Here is a 17324-nt window from a genome sequence, read left to right on the forward strand (position 1 = left end):
GACATGCAAGCACTGCGACAGAATCTGCGCTTCCAACATAGGAAGAATTAGCCATGAAAGAAGCTGCATGAAGACAACCTTGACACCATTTTAAGCTAAATTGAATTGACCGTCTGCGTAGACGAAAAGAGCCATACGATGTTAAACTATAGTTATATTTCAAGGAATTATTTTCTTCCCTGATTCATCTAGCTAATTCATTTGGACCTGTTCATTGCGTCATATTTTTCCCCAGTCCTCTCACCATTTACCAATACATGTAGGCTTGTATTCTTTACATTTTTTGGCATAGGGGCCTCTATTATAACGACAAATACCAACGTAAATCAAGGTCAATGTAGCCTATAGGATTATAAAAATACGAGGCTTACAGTACATAATTTTTTTAAAGCTGTCTATAGGAATGATATAATTATACTTACACACAAAACATGAGCCTGAGTACATGTACTTGCATTTTACTCATAATTTTACGAGATCATTAGAATCTGATCCTACTATATTCTTATTGAAGAACATACGAAAACAAAGAGATAGCGTCCAGAAAGACAGACAGGCTTACAGATATTTAAGAGTCTCTGCAGACACACAGACAAATAGCTAAACAGACAGAATTGCAGACAGGCAGGCAAAAAAAAAAAATCAAAAAATTTTTTAATAGACGCACGAAAGGCCTATACACAATTGCATTCTGTGTAAGATCAAGCAAGATAAGCAGACAGATAAGCGACAGAGAGAGAATTTTTAAAAATATATGAAAAAGATTGACAATCTGGATCTAGAATCTATGACTCTCCCCATTTGGAACGGCTTTTATGGCTTCTTTTCTGTTTCTGTTGAAATGTCGACAGACGCTACCAAACGACGCGTAAAATAGCGCACAAGCATACGTCTACCGCATGCGGTTGTACAGGTCCTCTTAAATGTTGAATACATTAAAACTTATTCTCAACAGGTCTCATCTCTCCTGTTTAAGAAAGCTATAGTCTTATACAGTGATTCAATAGAAGAATGTGATCCAGTCTCTGGAGTTTTTGAGGTGAAGAAAGCCCTTAGTATATTCTGCCAACTCAAGAAAATCTAGGCAAGATCAGAGAGGGTTTACAGTATTACTGTAAACTCTATTGGCAAGATATGGGCGGAAACTTGATCCGAATTCATTGGGTAGGTCAAAGCTAGCCGACGCTGTCCAAACAAAGATTCTCTATTAGTGGAGAATCTTTGGTCCAAATGCGAAACACGTTCCCCAGAGCTATTAATTCTTACTCGAATTTTTTTAAAACGATATAGACACTGTGAAGGCCATGTCAGACGGCTGCATTTCCCCCTCGACCCCTGGAGGTACCAGAGAACAGAAAAAGTAAAAGTATAGTACATGTTAAAGACTTAATAAGATTAACCCTATCCGTACGCCCTGTGGTCATTTTGTAGCCCCGGGGTTGTATTCTTCACATTTTAGAATACTTCTAGTACGAAGATCTCTTTGAAACTTTCAGTATTTCTTTTAAAAAATCAATTTGACAGACTGCTATGCAAAGCGAAACGGATCGGATTAACGTGTACATTTCCTTTTTGGACAGTGGTGGCACAGAGTTGCTCACGTCGTATGGATGCAATAGTAAAACAAGACGTACAGATAGGGTTAAGACTTCTCTAAAAGATTGCTCCATTGATGTAGATTAGTGGGAAACACCTCTGTGTTGACTGATCACAGTGGCGTAAGGCTGTGAATTGCTTCAGCATTGAAAAAAAAGAAAACAAAAAACATACAACCCCCCCCCCCCAAAAAAACCCCAACAACAACAAAAAACAAAACAAAACAGCCAAGCAGTCAAATCCTGCCATTACGTAATGCTTGCCCAAAAGATCATTTTGTTTGTGGTAAATTATTCTAAAAAGAAAAGCGCTTGAAAGTTATAACAAGAGAAACTATATGAAGGTGTGTGTGTGTGTGTGTGTGTGTGTGTGTGTGTGTGTGTGTGTGTGTGTGTGTGTGTGTGTGTGTGTGTGTGTGTGTGTGTAAATTTGAGTTAATCATCTTGCCATTATTTTCTTATTTTTTAAAAGGTGGAAAGTCCTATATTATATGCATGTTTGTTAGGCCAAAGAGGAATTAGAATCTAATTACGAAAAGGGAAATAATTCAAATCAGACCAGTTATAAAACGTATTAGCTTAATTGCTTCCCTTTGTATACTCTTATGTCAAATTGTTTTTGTAGTTTACGCTTTCTTGTTCTAACAAATAAAATAATATCATTCATAACTTTGATACAAAAATTTGTGAAACTAATATGATGATCTAAAATGCTGTTTGATGGTGTACTATAATAGATTTTAGTGCTTGCTATTTTGTTTAAGAGTATTGGATAAGTGGGTCAAGCTTTTTTTAGTCACCAGCCAATGTGTTTGCCTGAAGACTGAAGAGTCGAGCTTGGTGGGAACGGATACTCTAGGCCTATAGACCCTATGACTGGCTATTGATCTAAACTGTGTGAATTTGGGTTTGTTATTTATTGTAGATGAACGTACTTGTTTTCTACATATGAATGAATCATTTTTAGGTTTATTTTTTTAAAGATATAGGTTCTTGTCGCCCTGCCTCAGCAACAGCGAACGCTGGTCGATAAGCCGCCGTGTCTTCAGCCTATGACTGTGAAGACGAGAGAAGTTGCAAAGCTCTGTGGTTGTGGTGGAAAGACGACGAGAAACGGAGGATTTCAGCTTTTCTGACGACAGCAGTACGGTATACTACATTCAAGTCTACAAAGAGTCGCCCTGTCCCTCGCTGTGTCGAGTATGGAATTGGTAGGCACTTCCCTTCGAAAAGCAGATTACAATTTCAGATCTTGAAGACCCACCACTCACCCCATTGCATTGGAACGTCGGCAACGGCAGTCGGCAGCCCGTCCGTCAGTCCGTCCCACCAGCAAAGACAGGAAAAAGATGGACGATTACGACCCTGCATGCCCTACAGAGTAAGAATTTTGTTCTTTTTCTGTGTTCTTAACTTAATTGCTAATTGGTCTACATCTAGGATAGTGTGTAGACTGTTGGTTTGAAGTGCTTTTCGATGAACACTACTGGGAGGCATTTCTTCAGGCAAACATTATAAATTGCCATGGCTAGATCTAGATCTCTTGATTCTAGATCTAGGCCTACACATGATACATGATGGCCGTGGTCCATGATTCCAATTCTATGACTCCATAGTAAGGTACAGGTAAGGTTTGGCCAAAGTCAAGGAAATGGACTCTTTAAAAATAGGCAGGCACTATTTGCAACGCCGCATTCTGAATAGCTCACGTGCTATGCCTATTTGAAACGCTGCGTTCTGATCGTAGATCTAGCTCCTATGCTGTTTGAAATGCCGCGTTCTGAATAGCTCCCATGCTATTTGAAACGGCAGTACTAACATCAAGAATTTTAGATCTAGATCTAGTAACATCGTTTCTAACATATAATAATGTTGTAGTTCTGCCTGAATTGTGGAAACTTTCAGTTTCTTCATGAACTTCATAGGATTTGACTCATTTTTTTATGACACTATCTTATTCCAATCAATATTGGGTTGATCTAAATCTAGATCTAGATCCTCTAGGTCTCAAATTGTTTCAGACATTGTTTGCACAAAATTAGTTCATCTCTCATAATAATTATTATAATCTTTTGAGTTTGAGCAAGTAGATCTAAGTCAAAAGACGCTTGGATAACAATTTAAAACAAGACGATGCAGCTCGGTAAGCACTATTTCCTTTCTGCAGTGTCATCATACACAGTGGCGGTGGGTAGTGAAGGGCTCACGGGCTTGAGCCCCTACCCCCACCCCCACCCCCCAACTCTATCCCAAAGTAAACGAAAGTTTCTCCATAATTGAAACTGTTTATGACCGCACGCAATGAACACAGTGTGATCAACTTGGCGGCTTGCTCGCTTATCCAATCACTGTTGTCACCGCTTACAACTATAGTAACCCAGCAGCCAATCAAATGTCTTTAGGGCTCAGCAAAGATGAGCCCTTTTCCCACAGCCTATCCTTAATGAAACTCTTAGATTCTTGTAAAAAGGTAGAAGACAGGGAAAAATTAATAACTCTGTACCGAGGGCTCACGCTCTCCTAGCCCTGACAATGGGGTGAAAGTTTACGACACACTTTCCCCCACTGACACAATGCGCTCACTGGTTCTTTGTTGGGTGCGTTCAACTTTCTCGACTACACGGCCTAATCCAGCTCATAGAAGTATTATGTTTGAAGTGCTGTGTGTAGTGTATATATATATGTGTTTGTGCCGCTGAGATTTAACAGTTATAAATCAGGTCGAACTACTTGTAAGGCAACTTTTTCATCACACGAAAACTAATTAGAGAAAATTTGGAGGTGAATCGGCTTCATCCCCACCATCAAGAAGAATTTAACTAAGAACAAAGAGATGGAAAACAAAGGCAACTTTTCGTTTTTGAATGGTACTCAAACTGCCGTGGCTCACCGTGAGTATAGAAAAATCATCACTGTTTAATTCTTATTGCTTGCTATTTTAGTGATAAACAACTGGAAGCAACCTAAGCCCCACCCAAATTTTGGTCCACCCACTGCCACTGGTCATACAATACCTAAAAGGGAGTGTATACAGACCCGGTAACCGGGAACAAAGTCACAACGAAGTGGCTAGCCGTACTTAAGTACGGCTAGACTGCCAGTCTAGCCGTACTTAGATCTAGGTTTGGCCAAATCGACTAAAACCTGTTAAGTACACAGGTCTCATTAGATCTAGATCTAGTAATTATTCAGGTTCAAATACATGAAAGTCAGTAAGGCACCTTTTGGTTTTGTCTGAAATACAAACTTTTGGCATTGCAAACTAAAAATTTCATTTACAATTCAGCCATCAATATTAAGTACGGCTAGCCTGACAGTCTAGCCGTCCTTAAGTACGGCTAGCCTGGCTGTCTAGCCGTACTTATCTTAGGCCCTATTAACATTAGAAAACAGGAGGTTTAAAATACATACACTGTCATTAAGGCACCTGGTTTCGTCTAAAATACAAATGCTTTAGGTACTGCACACTAAAAATGTATATTTACAATTCAGTAGGCCTATTTTTTGTAAATGGTCAGTCTAGCCATCATATTAAGAATAAGTACGGCTAGACTGCGAGTCTAGCCGTACTTAAGTACGGCTAGACTGCCAGTCTAGCCGTCATTAAGTACGGCTAGCCTCTTCCAAGTCACAAAGTATAAATTATAAAGATCCGGTAGGGGAACTCTTTTGTGATTTCGGAAAGTTTCAGCGCCCTCTTGGCTCAGGGTAGACCATAAAAATGTACACTACCAAGGCTCTTCTAGATCTATGGCCTAGGTCTAGATCTAGACAGACAGACATAAATCATTGATCTAGTTTCGAGGCTAGCCTAGATCTAGATCTAAATGAAGATTGCGGATATCTTTTCGATGAACAATCGTTTTTCCTCCATTTTGGAGTTGGAGGAATCACAATTTGAAGAAAAGAACAATGTCATAATTTCAACCGAGCAGTCACCCTCTCTATTTCTCTGCCATACCCCCCCTTCTCTCTCTCTCTGTGTATCGCTCGCATTCTCTTTTTCTTTGTTTGTCTCTGTCTTTCTTTCTCCCCACCTATTTCCCATTCTATCTTTCTCTTGTTCCCTCCTGCCAACGGGGGCATGTCATACATTTTGCTAGCACTCCCCCCTGCTCTCTCTCTCTCTTTTTCTCTCTCTCTCTCTCTCTCTCTCTCTCTCTCTCTCTCTCTCTCTCTCTCTCACACACACACAAACACACTACCGGGTCTGGGCGCTGAAACTTTCCGAAATCACAAAAGAGTTCCCCTACCGGGTCTGTATACTTCGTGACTTTGTTCCCAGTTACCGGGTCTGTATACACTTCGTACCTAAAAATATCTCTGCATGCACTTTACATTTTGCCATCACACATGACGTTGCCTGATCTAGGCTTCAGCGATTTAATAGAGGGAGGTAGTGTCTACGTTCCCTAACGTTGGGCCTAGAGAACGTAGGCTAATTAACAAGCTGTATACGTTCTCTAATGTTCAGTGCTTCCAAGCGTGGCATCGAATCCCGGTCCTGGAAGGTTTTTTTTATCTTGTCCTAAGCCTAAACTTTAAAAAACAATTAGACTCACAGACCAAGGAAAGCCACTATTTCAGGCCTAAATTGGTAAAAAAGGAAAAGTATACGATAGGTTTTAAAGCTCCTCTTGGGGACAAAAAACAGAAGTGCATGCTTCATCACTACATAAAAAACTACAAAATGGGAAAAAATTGTTGGTCGGTCGGGAAGAGGAGAAAGAAGAAGGAAAAAAACCTTCCACGACCGGGATTCGTTCCCATGCTCATAAAATAATGGTTCAACTTCAAACGCAGACGTGCTGTTCATTCGGCTATTAGAACTTCCGACAACGAAAGGTAGATTAAGCTTGATGATATTTAACACACAGCGTTTTATTTAGCACTGTCACTGGTGCTATCGCAACATGGCCTTTTTATTTAGCACTGGCTCTAATTGCTGCTACGTGACGTTGCAAATAGGCACTTCCTTAAAAATATGTTTACGAAACTGCAATGCAATTATAATAAAAGTAAAAGTGAAAGGAAAGTGAAACACAATGATGATATGACCTATGGTGATAGTAGAGGCCTCTATACTACTAATAGTCTATAGATTTTTTACTTTCTGCATGACATGAAATGAAAGCATTCTGGGTTTGGGTCTAGATCTATCAAGTCAAGCGTCTAGACAAGAAGTCCATAATAGTCTATACTATATTATGTCTAGATTCTAATTTTAGCTTAGTCTAGATTTTATTAGGTCTGCAATATAATGTCAGTAACGTACATCTAATATCTCAGGTCTAATGCCTCATTGTGGATGAACCTAGCCTGACTTAAGCTAAGGTCTGACTTTTCTAATCTATCTAATCTATCTATAATCATCATGTCTAAATGAAAGTCCTGGATTATATAACCAGGTAAAGCTGAAAATATTTGTTCTTGCTGTTCTAGTTCTTGGGTGTATTAGGGAAAAAATATTTGTGCAGTACATAGAGCCTGCTATAAAGCATTATGCGAGGGTAGGTGCAATTATTATTTGGCTCTCAAATTAGATTTTGAATGAATAATTTTTACTATTCCTCCTACTCAGTGAATAATTTGTAAGCAAGGGATATTAAATATATTTATAGATGTAGGCTGTTTTCTCTTTTTCAAATGGAGTTGGAAGCTAAGACCTAGAGATACTTGCTTTCTGCTGTAACCAACCTATGAAAATAATCATTGGTATTGTCCACCCCTTTTTAACTTTCAATCTTAGAGTAAAAGTACAGAGATGTCAAAATTGAATTAAAGTTGAGTAATTGTAATGTTAGCTAATGGTAAATTCTGTCCTACCAATTCTGAACCAAATACTTGGTGATGCTTTGTTTTTATGTATTTTGGCTGCGGCTGATCGGACTCGAGTCTGAATAGCCTCCTGTGGCTATTCGGACTCAAATTCCAGTGCGCATCACTTGGCAATCACTGAGTGTACTGGATGTGAAGCGGACAGGCAATTCGACCTTGGCCTTTCTCAATTTCTACGATCTGGCCAAAATTTTCTATTGAGAAAAGCATTAGTGACGTCAAGAGTGAACAACAGTTGCAAAATCTGAAATACTACCCATCAAACAGGGAAACGGCAATCTTAGCTCAATGCAGTGAAAAAACCCCCCTGAAAATCAAAGTTTCAGAACAACAAAGGATATGTATATATATATATCAATAGGTAGCCTAAACCCGCTTATTTTTATTTGACAAGAAAGACAAAATCATTGATCAATTGGAAGACCAGTTAGTAATTAATAAGAGAAATGTTAAAACCCTTCCAAAGGGAACAAAAGTCGGTCATTCAAAGTAACAAAGGAAAAGCTTTTCCCACAGCATACTTTACATGATGTTCAAATAAAATCGGGACAAAACAGTACATATTCTGAAAGTGTTCTCTTAGACAAGCAACTATCCTTCAACAGTATTTGAGTTTGAGTCTGAATAGCCACGGGACACTTTTCAGAATTGAGTCCAAATAGCCACTTCATTTGATTTTACTAACAGTTCTATGTTAATAATATAATGTCAAGGTTGGTTTTATCTTATTTTGGGCTTTTAGTTAATATGGCAGGACTATGCTATGTTTTTTTGGATAGGGGTGGTAAGTTTTCATACTGACTACTGACGTAGATTAAGATGGAAACAGTTAAAAATGTGACACTGTCTAATTACATTTGGGTGTAAAATATATATGAATCTGAAAATTAGTTTGTGTCCCAGCTAAGGAATTTAGAACAAAGCCGGTTGCTACAGCACCTAATTTTCCTCTTTGCTGATTTTTGCTTTTTTTTCTACATATCTGTGCTTGTCCTCTGAATAATTGTTCACTTGTAGGTTTTGATCAGCATAGTGGTTACTGTACTGTTCTCTTGATTTGTAAAATTCTTGGGTGACCTAGGTATTTTATAGAGGTACAATAAATGCATCCTTATATTTATTCCAAAATAACCCCCCCCCCCCGCCCCCTTTATTAAAAAACTTTTTTAGTGCTACTTCAGTCCACATGTAAACATTCTCATTCTCCCCTCCCCCCTCTCCTGTACGGAGAAGGCTTTTTGACGGCAAGCTGTTAAAATGTACCTGGCCTAGAACGCAAAATTTTACAGGATAGTGAAAAGACTTGTTTTTTTAACCATGTCTACATTTTATGTATTTTTACTTTTTTTTTTTTTTCAACATTTTTAGAATTTGAATTCTGACAAAATATTTCTTGAGCACGTATTCAATGGATACCACAGAGTTAGGACAGTGCGGTAAAAAGAATAAATCTGAAATATTTCTTGAGCACGTATTCAATGGATACCACAGAGTTAGGGCAGTGCGGTAAAAAGAATAAATCTGACGTTATGTTGGTTGCAACTCTTTGTCAATGACTGTGGTATCAAGATTTTTTTTTGTTGTCTCTTAGCATCACTGTCACTTAGACCTAGAATGCTGAATTTAGTGAAGTGAGCCAAAGTCCCAACACATCACACGTCCAATTACAGAAATTTTCAGGCATTCTTGTCTTTCTTCCAGAATATCTAGTTTGTAATTTGTACCCTAAGTACTGTTCGTCACCTCAGGACTATTTTGTTCAGAGTCCGTCTTTACACCTGGGACAAAATAGTTCTGAGACTACGTGTTGTTGAGCTTCTTGGGACAAAACTGAACAAAATAAGATGCTGTAATTGTACAATAGAATCTAGACCTACTGAATCAGTGAATGAATGAGAATGCCTAATGTGGTGAGATGAGTGGAACAAAGTCTCTGGTCCACACTTCAAAATAGATCGAATGAGCTTCACAACATAGGATCCAATGAATCGCATTGATTTCATTGATCTAGAATTATATCCATTTTTAAATAGAAATTCACAGGCACTTTTCAAGTCTTTTTTTCCCCCAGAATATCTCTATTACAGTTTGTAATTATACACTGTCGTATTAAAGCACAGAGACAAAACTTATTAACTGGGTTGAGGAGATCTTGCGAAACAGAGAAGAGAGAAACTATTTTTTCAGTTGTTACGCAGTTAATTACTGTAGAGAAATGGGGTATCCCAAATACTTTTTTGGGTTGGGGGGGGGGGGGTAGCCATTTAGACTACATCACTATGTAACCCCAGTTTTGCTGTAAATCAGTTGGGTGGTTTTTCAGCCGCCGCTGTGCTGTATGGTGTAAAATCGGCCATTGGTTGGATCTAATATGACACTGCTTGTTTCCACTTTTTTGTACGGAGCTTTTCTATGTTTAAAACTTTATGGATTTTTGTTTTTCACCTTTTTCAGTTACATTCTGCTGTTTGAAGAGGTGCATAATCTTGATTTTGACTCTTAATATTATATTTACTATTAACTCACCCAGCCCTTACGCTGGTAATATCGGTATGCGCGTGCAACGCTCCAACCCTGACGCCGACAGTATCGATATGGACAATTTCGCTATTGTGACAGAAAACACTACTTTTCTGTGAAACAGACTATAGCTGAATTGGAAGAGTAACCATTTTTTGTGTAAAACACTTATGACCAGAAGCACAAGCCCAAATTTAGAACAAAGAAAGCAATATTCGTGAACCATGTGAGGGGGTGCAAAATTTGAACGCACTTCCTTTCTTCGCTTTTCATTTACTTTTGACTCTGTATAGACCTTTTTCCACTGAGCATTACATAAATACTATTACATATTTTGCCTTCAAATTTTCAGTACACACAAAGTATGAAATGATCACTGTCAAAGTCATTCCGTTCTCTTCAACCAAAACCTAAAACTAATTCTCTCATGATACATGAAGTTCATTCAATCTACTTTCAGGAAATGTAAAACAGAGTTATTGATAAAACAAAAAATTTTCAGTTTTTTGTTCAACCATGATTTAATCTTCAACAGTGACATTTTACTGTCAGCCGAGAATGTCCCAGTTACTCAAAATTCTACAATGTGACCATAAAGTAGTGATAATCTGAGAAAAGCAATTAAGAGTCCCCAAAAATATTGCAAATTTTTACTACAGAATTATCTAATGTCACCATAGGTCAAGGTCATCTAAAAATGTTCAAAAATGAAAATTGTAGCTAATTCAATATACAGTCGAACCTGTGTAAGACAGCCACCCATTGTCAAGGAGAAAAGTGGCCGTATAAGACAGGTGGCCGTCTTAGGCAGGACTGATCAAGATGAAGAAAACAAACCATTCCTTTCTGAGAAAACAAACCCTTCCTTTCTGAGGTCCCAATCGAAGGTAGTTGCATTGTTGCTGTTGTTTTCGCTAAGTTTTCTTTTCTTTTGTTGCTGCTTTTGTGCATGGGTGACAATAAAACGAAATGTGTCAGACAAGGAGGACCAAGTGCTATGGTAAACAAACATACGTACTACCACTCGGAGAACAAGCGACGCCTCTGTCACACGTTCATGCTGACGTCCATTGTTACTTTGTTACAGACTGGGTAAACAGTGACCACTCATCTCACTTGCGATTTGTATAAGGATTCTGGGCGGGGCTTATGGGTTATGAGGGATAACACGCTTACCTCCCCAGCAGCTGAAAATTAATTTTGTTACCTATTGGTCAACAATAGGAGGGGCCTACGCAACATGATCAGTTGGAGGGACAGGTTTTTAGATTATGACGGCTCGCCTACAACGCCAGGGGCCTAGACGGTCAGAGATAGTATAAGAACGTATAGCCAGGGGCCATTGCTTAATTTATGACAAAACGTAATGGAGTCACTAAGGTGGCCGTCTAAGACAGATGTTATTGCTTTGTGTGTTGAAATATGGTGGCCGCGGCCGCGTTGGACAGGTGCCCGTTTTTCACAGTTAAATTATATATAGAAAAAACGCAAGGGGGGGAAATAGAAAGTGTCCGTTTGTACTGGTGGCCGTCTTATAGAGGTGGCCGTCAGGGCAGGTTCGACTGTACTTTCCAAAAATTGTATGGTATATTTGGGTTTCATGTTACTCCCAAAAATCTTTTCTATGTGAAAATAAACAAAACCCACCTGGCAAAATAGTGAAATTACGCTGACAGTTTTAGGGTTAAGCACTTCCATTATTTTAATGCTTTTGGGCAACTTTACCTACTGGAACTAGCTTTCAAATTTTTAATTTTTTAAATGGTATCCTTTACTTATTTTATGTATTGACCTGTGCTTTTGAAGTTATGATACGGGATTAATTTGGGAAAATTTACTGGCAGCTGGTGTCAGAGAGATGCACTCTTAAGATTAAACAGTGAAAGTGTCTTTGATGTTTTCACCCATCTTTCTTCCTGCTCTGGGACTCCAAAGTTTTAAAAATCTATTTGTCAATTAGACTGATGTAGATCGTATCCCTTTACCAAAAATATTTTAAGGCTTAATTTTCCTGACAGCACATTTTTTCATTGATACCGAAACATTTTGTTTCTTTTCCTGTGCCTAATTTTCCAGCAACTTTTCCAACAAAAATATTATGTTCTAAAATGTTTTAATGCCTCTTTACTTTATGATGTGACCAAAGTGTGTCATTTTCCTTTTCTGGTTATATCATGAGTCCAATTTTTGTCTTTAACTCTAATTCTTTCAGACAATTGTTCTCTTACAAGTTCATGGCAGCATCCTATATCACCTTTATCTTTTAAAAAAATTATTATTCTCGCTATTTACAGCCATAGGTGGCTATTGGTGGCGAATGTCAGTGTTTGAAGAAACTTGAGATTTGTTTCTTCATTTGTATTCTACCTAAACTTTAAAGTTTTTAATTGCTATAGCAAGGCATCTTTTTGTGTCTGTTGACATCACCATCACATTTTGATCATAATAAAGCACAACTAGTTCAAATTTTTATTTTTTCTCTTAAAATTTTGGATGTCCTGACATTGACAATATAATATCTATAGATTATTCTTTTCTGCATGATCTATTCCCTTCAAAGTTGGGACTGTAATACAGTGTTGTCCGCCTAATAGCAACCCCATTGGGGAGCAGGGTTGCTGCACTTAATTTTTCAGGACGTTGGGGGGGGGACACGAGTCCTTATCACCAGATGTGGTGATGTCATTATAGAAAGTAAGAACATAAAAGGCTAGCAGTGATTGAGTATGGGCAGTAATGTTACTCCCAATTGCCGAGACGACTCCGCGGGAGATTCTTGAAAGGGGGTGGCTCTTGGCGAGAGGGTGTGAACTGAGTTCCTGTACTCAACGCGATTTATTTTTGCCCTGAGCAGTTCTTGTGGGGAGATAAACAAGAGATGAGGGATGACGCACAATTAAATTATTAGGCCAGTGTTGGTGTTCACATGGTTTTTTAATCTAAAGAAAGATATGTTTGATAATTTATAGCAATGAGATTTCTGTTATAATATAGGAAAAAGTTACTGTGAAAGGGTTATATATTTTATATTGGAAAATCTCATTTACACGAGCTTAGGTTGTTAAGTGGAGGTTGCTGTTATCAGGATTGTTGTTAACTAAGTCAGTGGACACCACTGTTATTATTTATTGTGTAAAATTATTTATTAGTGTTTGAGAACTTAATCAGCTTGTACTGTATGCTTCCCGGGAAGCTGAGAATGTTTTGCTGAGTGTTCTGTGGTCTGCTGGGGTAATAATATATAGTGTAAAGCGCATGGAGCTTGCTGTGGAGCGGGGTTATGCCCTATACAAATGCTATTTATTATTTATTATTATTACTTTCTTAATTTTGACTGATCTTCCTCCTTTGTTGAGGCTACTGGATTTGTCATGCTGTTGGTCATTCCTAAATTCTCTCATGCTTTCGGCATATGATTGATAGTAATGGTATTCATCTAAGTTGTCTCTCACCCTGTGACCCTTGTTTCCTCTGAGCCAATCTGATGTTTCTCTCTTTTTATGGTGGCTTTTTGGTCCTTGTGCCTAATTTCTATCGTTGATGCAATGGATGTTGGGACCTCCCCATTTCATCTAGTGGTTAAGCTCTCGGACTCGCAACCGTAAGGTCGTGGGTTCGAATCCCGTCAGGGGCCCGACGTTGTTACCTTGGGAAAGGCACTTTACATGAATTTTCCTCACTTCACCCTTTTCCTCACCTCACCCAAGTGGAAATGGGTACCCGGCTATAGACAGCGAAAGATATTGTCAGTTTGTTTCTGTTTGAGCGCTAAATCAGCTGCTTGCGCTGTATGCTTCCCGGGAAGCTGAGAATGTTTCGAAGTGTTCTATGGTCTGCTGGGGTCATAATATAGTGTAATGCACATAGAGTCTGCTGTTGAGCGGGAATATGCGCTATACAAATGCTGTTTATTATTATTAATGGTTTTTCACATATTATGTGATGCACACAGTCAAATATTTTATAATAGTCAACACAATGAGCAATTTATAGATTTTTATTGTTCTTTCTGCATTTTTCAATGTTCTAGATGTTAAATTTTTGGTTTTCTGTTCCTCTATTTTGCTTGTCTGAATCTGGTTTGAAAGATTTAAAAATTTGTTTTTTTATCTTACTCTTTTTTGTGATGTGTAAGATGATGTTGCTGGCATGGTTGATGAAAGCGATGATTTAACCAGTTTCAGCCGTCTTTTTTACCATTTTCTTGAAAAGAGATAACATGTTCACAGAAAAAAGAATGTGTGTGCATAGAAATCAAATATTGTACTTCCGAACCAATTTTTCATAGAGAATCCATTCCTTTTCTAGATGACACACCACACATCAAGTAAGAAGTCAGAAGGATAAATAATTTTCACTGAGGTGTTTACTTTTGCATAGAAATATCCATCTCAGGTTGATCACCCAATTTCCAAATTCACAAAATCAGCACCCTTTGTAGCCACCTGCTGCAATGATGGTTGACTGACATCGTCGACGCATGGAATTGAATAGATACATTTTTGAGTAAACTGCTGGTTGAATTTGCTGCTAGATTCTTTTTAACTATTTCGCAAGTTCATCTAATGTTTGGGGTTGGTCTTTATCCGGGGATATTACGTGCTGCAGTTATGGAGGACGCAATCTGTTCTGGAAATGAAGGCAATGGATGTGCTGGTCTTGTATCTGTATTGTGATCCGAGGCCTACCACTTCTAGGTTGATCAATTTTTTTACAGGCACCCACACAGCTGCCCATACACTTCCAATGTTACTTCTGTGGACAATATTGAGCCTCTGAGTCACATCTCGCTGTGTACTTCCAGCCTGCAGCAGTCCCAACTCTAGTCTTTTATCATTTTCCAACAGATGTGGCAGGTTTTGAAAGCAAAAATTTTGCTGTTTTATGTTTTTAGAAATAAACAGCCGTTTTTGTAATTTCTCCATTGCTCATTTCACTTCCTCGACCAGTGGGTCAGATTCTTTAAAACAAATTAGTTTGGTCTCAATCTGGGTTTTCCTTTGTGTTGTACTTTAGTGTTCCCTCAAGCTGTTCAGGAAGTTCTCATTCTCTGAAAGCGGTTTTCCTTTTTTGTCATTCATTGCCTAATGTATAGAACAAAGCCTTACATTCTGCTCTCCGGTTGGTCATCACCAAATATCAAGCGTTTGAAAAACCTTGTTTTAGGACCTTTGAAAATAATTCCCAACTGGCAGTCTGAAATATGTATCTATAATATATCTGACTGTGTGTATGGGTAGTATGATGCAATAATTTTGTTTCATCTAGGAAATACTTGCTTACAACAAGAGATTATTAGGTTACTTGGCCGTTTGCCACATAGTTTGTAATTCGGTTTCTTGCTTTTCATTTGTCGCTTATGGCTCGTGGTTTGGATATTTTGCAAGTTGTTATGAGGTATGATGTTGCATGCAGAATTACTGATGGCATACAGTTCATTGCTGCTTGTAAAATCTCAAGGTTATTGAACATGTCTTGGTGAATAATTTTTAAGTACTTCTAGAGTATGTCTGCTTTGGACATGCAAGCATTTGAATATACAAAGCGTAAGAAAACGAAATTGAATGTGTTTGCCTTTGTAGTTCCAGTATGGGCATTGGGTAGATCCTGCGATGTTACTATCCTTCCGTCACTTTTGTCTGTCTGGTTTCTCCCCAACACTAAGGACCATTATTGTGTCTAACTCGGATAAGACAAACAGAGATTCTGGAATAGATCAGGCTATGGTGTGTCGTTTAGTTACAAAGTAAAAAATCAAAATTTCCCCCGGGGAGTTAATTTTTCTTTGGGTTGTGAAGGGTGGATCTGAAAACCTTTAGTGTTTCTGAATTTCACTAATAAACTGAAATTTGGGGGTAGTTAGATTTAAGACTGAGGGACAATTACTGAAATCAAGCATTTGATATGCAAGAGCTGATGTCAGTTCCAAATACACTCCCCCAATAAATAACATATTAAATATATACTTCATTAAATGATTCGTGCTGTCTTTCTAAGATTTTTGTATCTTCCTGATTAAGATTTCAATTAGATCAATTTTTTTAAATATTTGTTGGGGGGGGGGGGGGGGGGGGGGGATTCCAAGTTTAGTAGGAGGCATAGTAGATATATATGAGACAATTGACACTTCATGGAAGACAACTAACACTTCATTATCACGATCCCCACCCTCTCAAGCCTAATGATCATTAGCAGCAATAACATCATTAGCGACAACCTCGCCATCTTGCTCTCAAGCATCTGTTTTATAGTGAATTGAATGATAACCTTGAGAGTTTTGACTAGATCTACAATGAAAAGGAGGCATATAGAATTTAAAACAGAGCTCAATGAAAGAAACCTCTATTGTTCTAACTGTAGCGAACAATGACGAAATATTGATAATTTATACGTACCGACACCACACACACACACACTATCTCAGTGTCAGAGTGTCATTTCCAGTTTTGTGTTCATGTTTTTATAATAGGAGTTTTTTTGGTTGTTGTTTTTTTTTCTTGGTAGGTGATTTACGGTGCTTGCAACTGCATAAGGTCGTATGAGGGTGTGGGACATACATTTTCAGTTGGTCGGAAAATTTTAAATTTTGCCCATGTGGCGGCCGAAGCCAACTCTTATCGATTTTCAGACCACCAAGGGATCTTTAAAACTTGTGCAACGTGCACACGGGACCTCAGAGATTTTTCACCCTTATCCGAGAAGGCTTGCTGTAGATCTTACCTCCCGTAAGATTAGGGGGTGTGGCCGAAATACAGGTGTAAGAAGGAGCCAAGGAGTAACAGTAGAAAGGCTGCAGAAAGAGTCGGGAGCCCAGAGGAGGGGGTGAGGGAGCGGGGCAGAAAATGGAGACGTAAGCAGACGACAGGACATTGTTAAAAAGGAGAAAATTTTAGAGAAGAAACTTTTCGTCATAATCTGAACTTGAAGCCTGGACCTATTGAATGAGAGGTGAACACAGTAACCTCTGGACCACAAAAAGCCCCCGAAACAGGAGAAAAGTATTTATAAAGTGATCACCTTTATATCTAGTGTGTCATATTTTTGCTTTAGCATTTGGCTTTATGTCGTTCTGCTGCTGTTGGTTGATTCATATTTCCTTTAGTGGCATCATCAGTATTGATTTCCCCCTCACTATGTAGTCACATTTAGCAGTGAAGCCTTCTAGTGAACAAACGACCATGGGAATGTAGCCAACTGTGCCTTACTCTTATGGAACAGCAATGGTTACAAAGGCTTGGAGAGACATTGTCTTTGAGAAGGTTCTGCTATAGCTTGGTTTTCCTTCAATCATAACTAACGCTAATGCCTAATGTTCATTCTTGAATCATTTACAGGATTTTCCAAGGTCTGTACAGATCTCGTAAGTACTAT

General features: G+C 38.4%; 1 protein-coding gene across 1 annotated transcript in view; it reads left to right on the top strand.

Annotated features, from left to right (window-relative positions):
- Positions 1–2384: 2384 nt before the first annotated feature.
- LOC101857563 overlaps positions 2385–17324 on the top strand; it is a gene marked incomplete in the record, with an annotated part of 64856 nt that continues 49916 nt past the window's right edge. The window contains 1 exon segment of the mRNA XM_005097489.3: positions 2385–2976. Within this exon segment, the coding sequence (XP_005097546.2) occupies positions 2945–2976 (32 nt within the window).

This window comes from Aplysia californica, unplaced genomic scaffold (assembly GCF_000002075.1).
Source record: "Aplysia californica isolate F4 #8 unplaced genomic scaffold, AplCal3.0 scaffold00155, whole genome shotgun sequence".
In the NCBI taxonomy this organism is placed as follows: Eukaryota; Metazoa; Mollusca; class Gastropoda; order Aplysiida; family Aplysiidae; genus Aplysia; species Aplysia californica.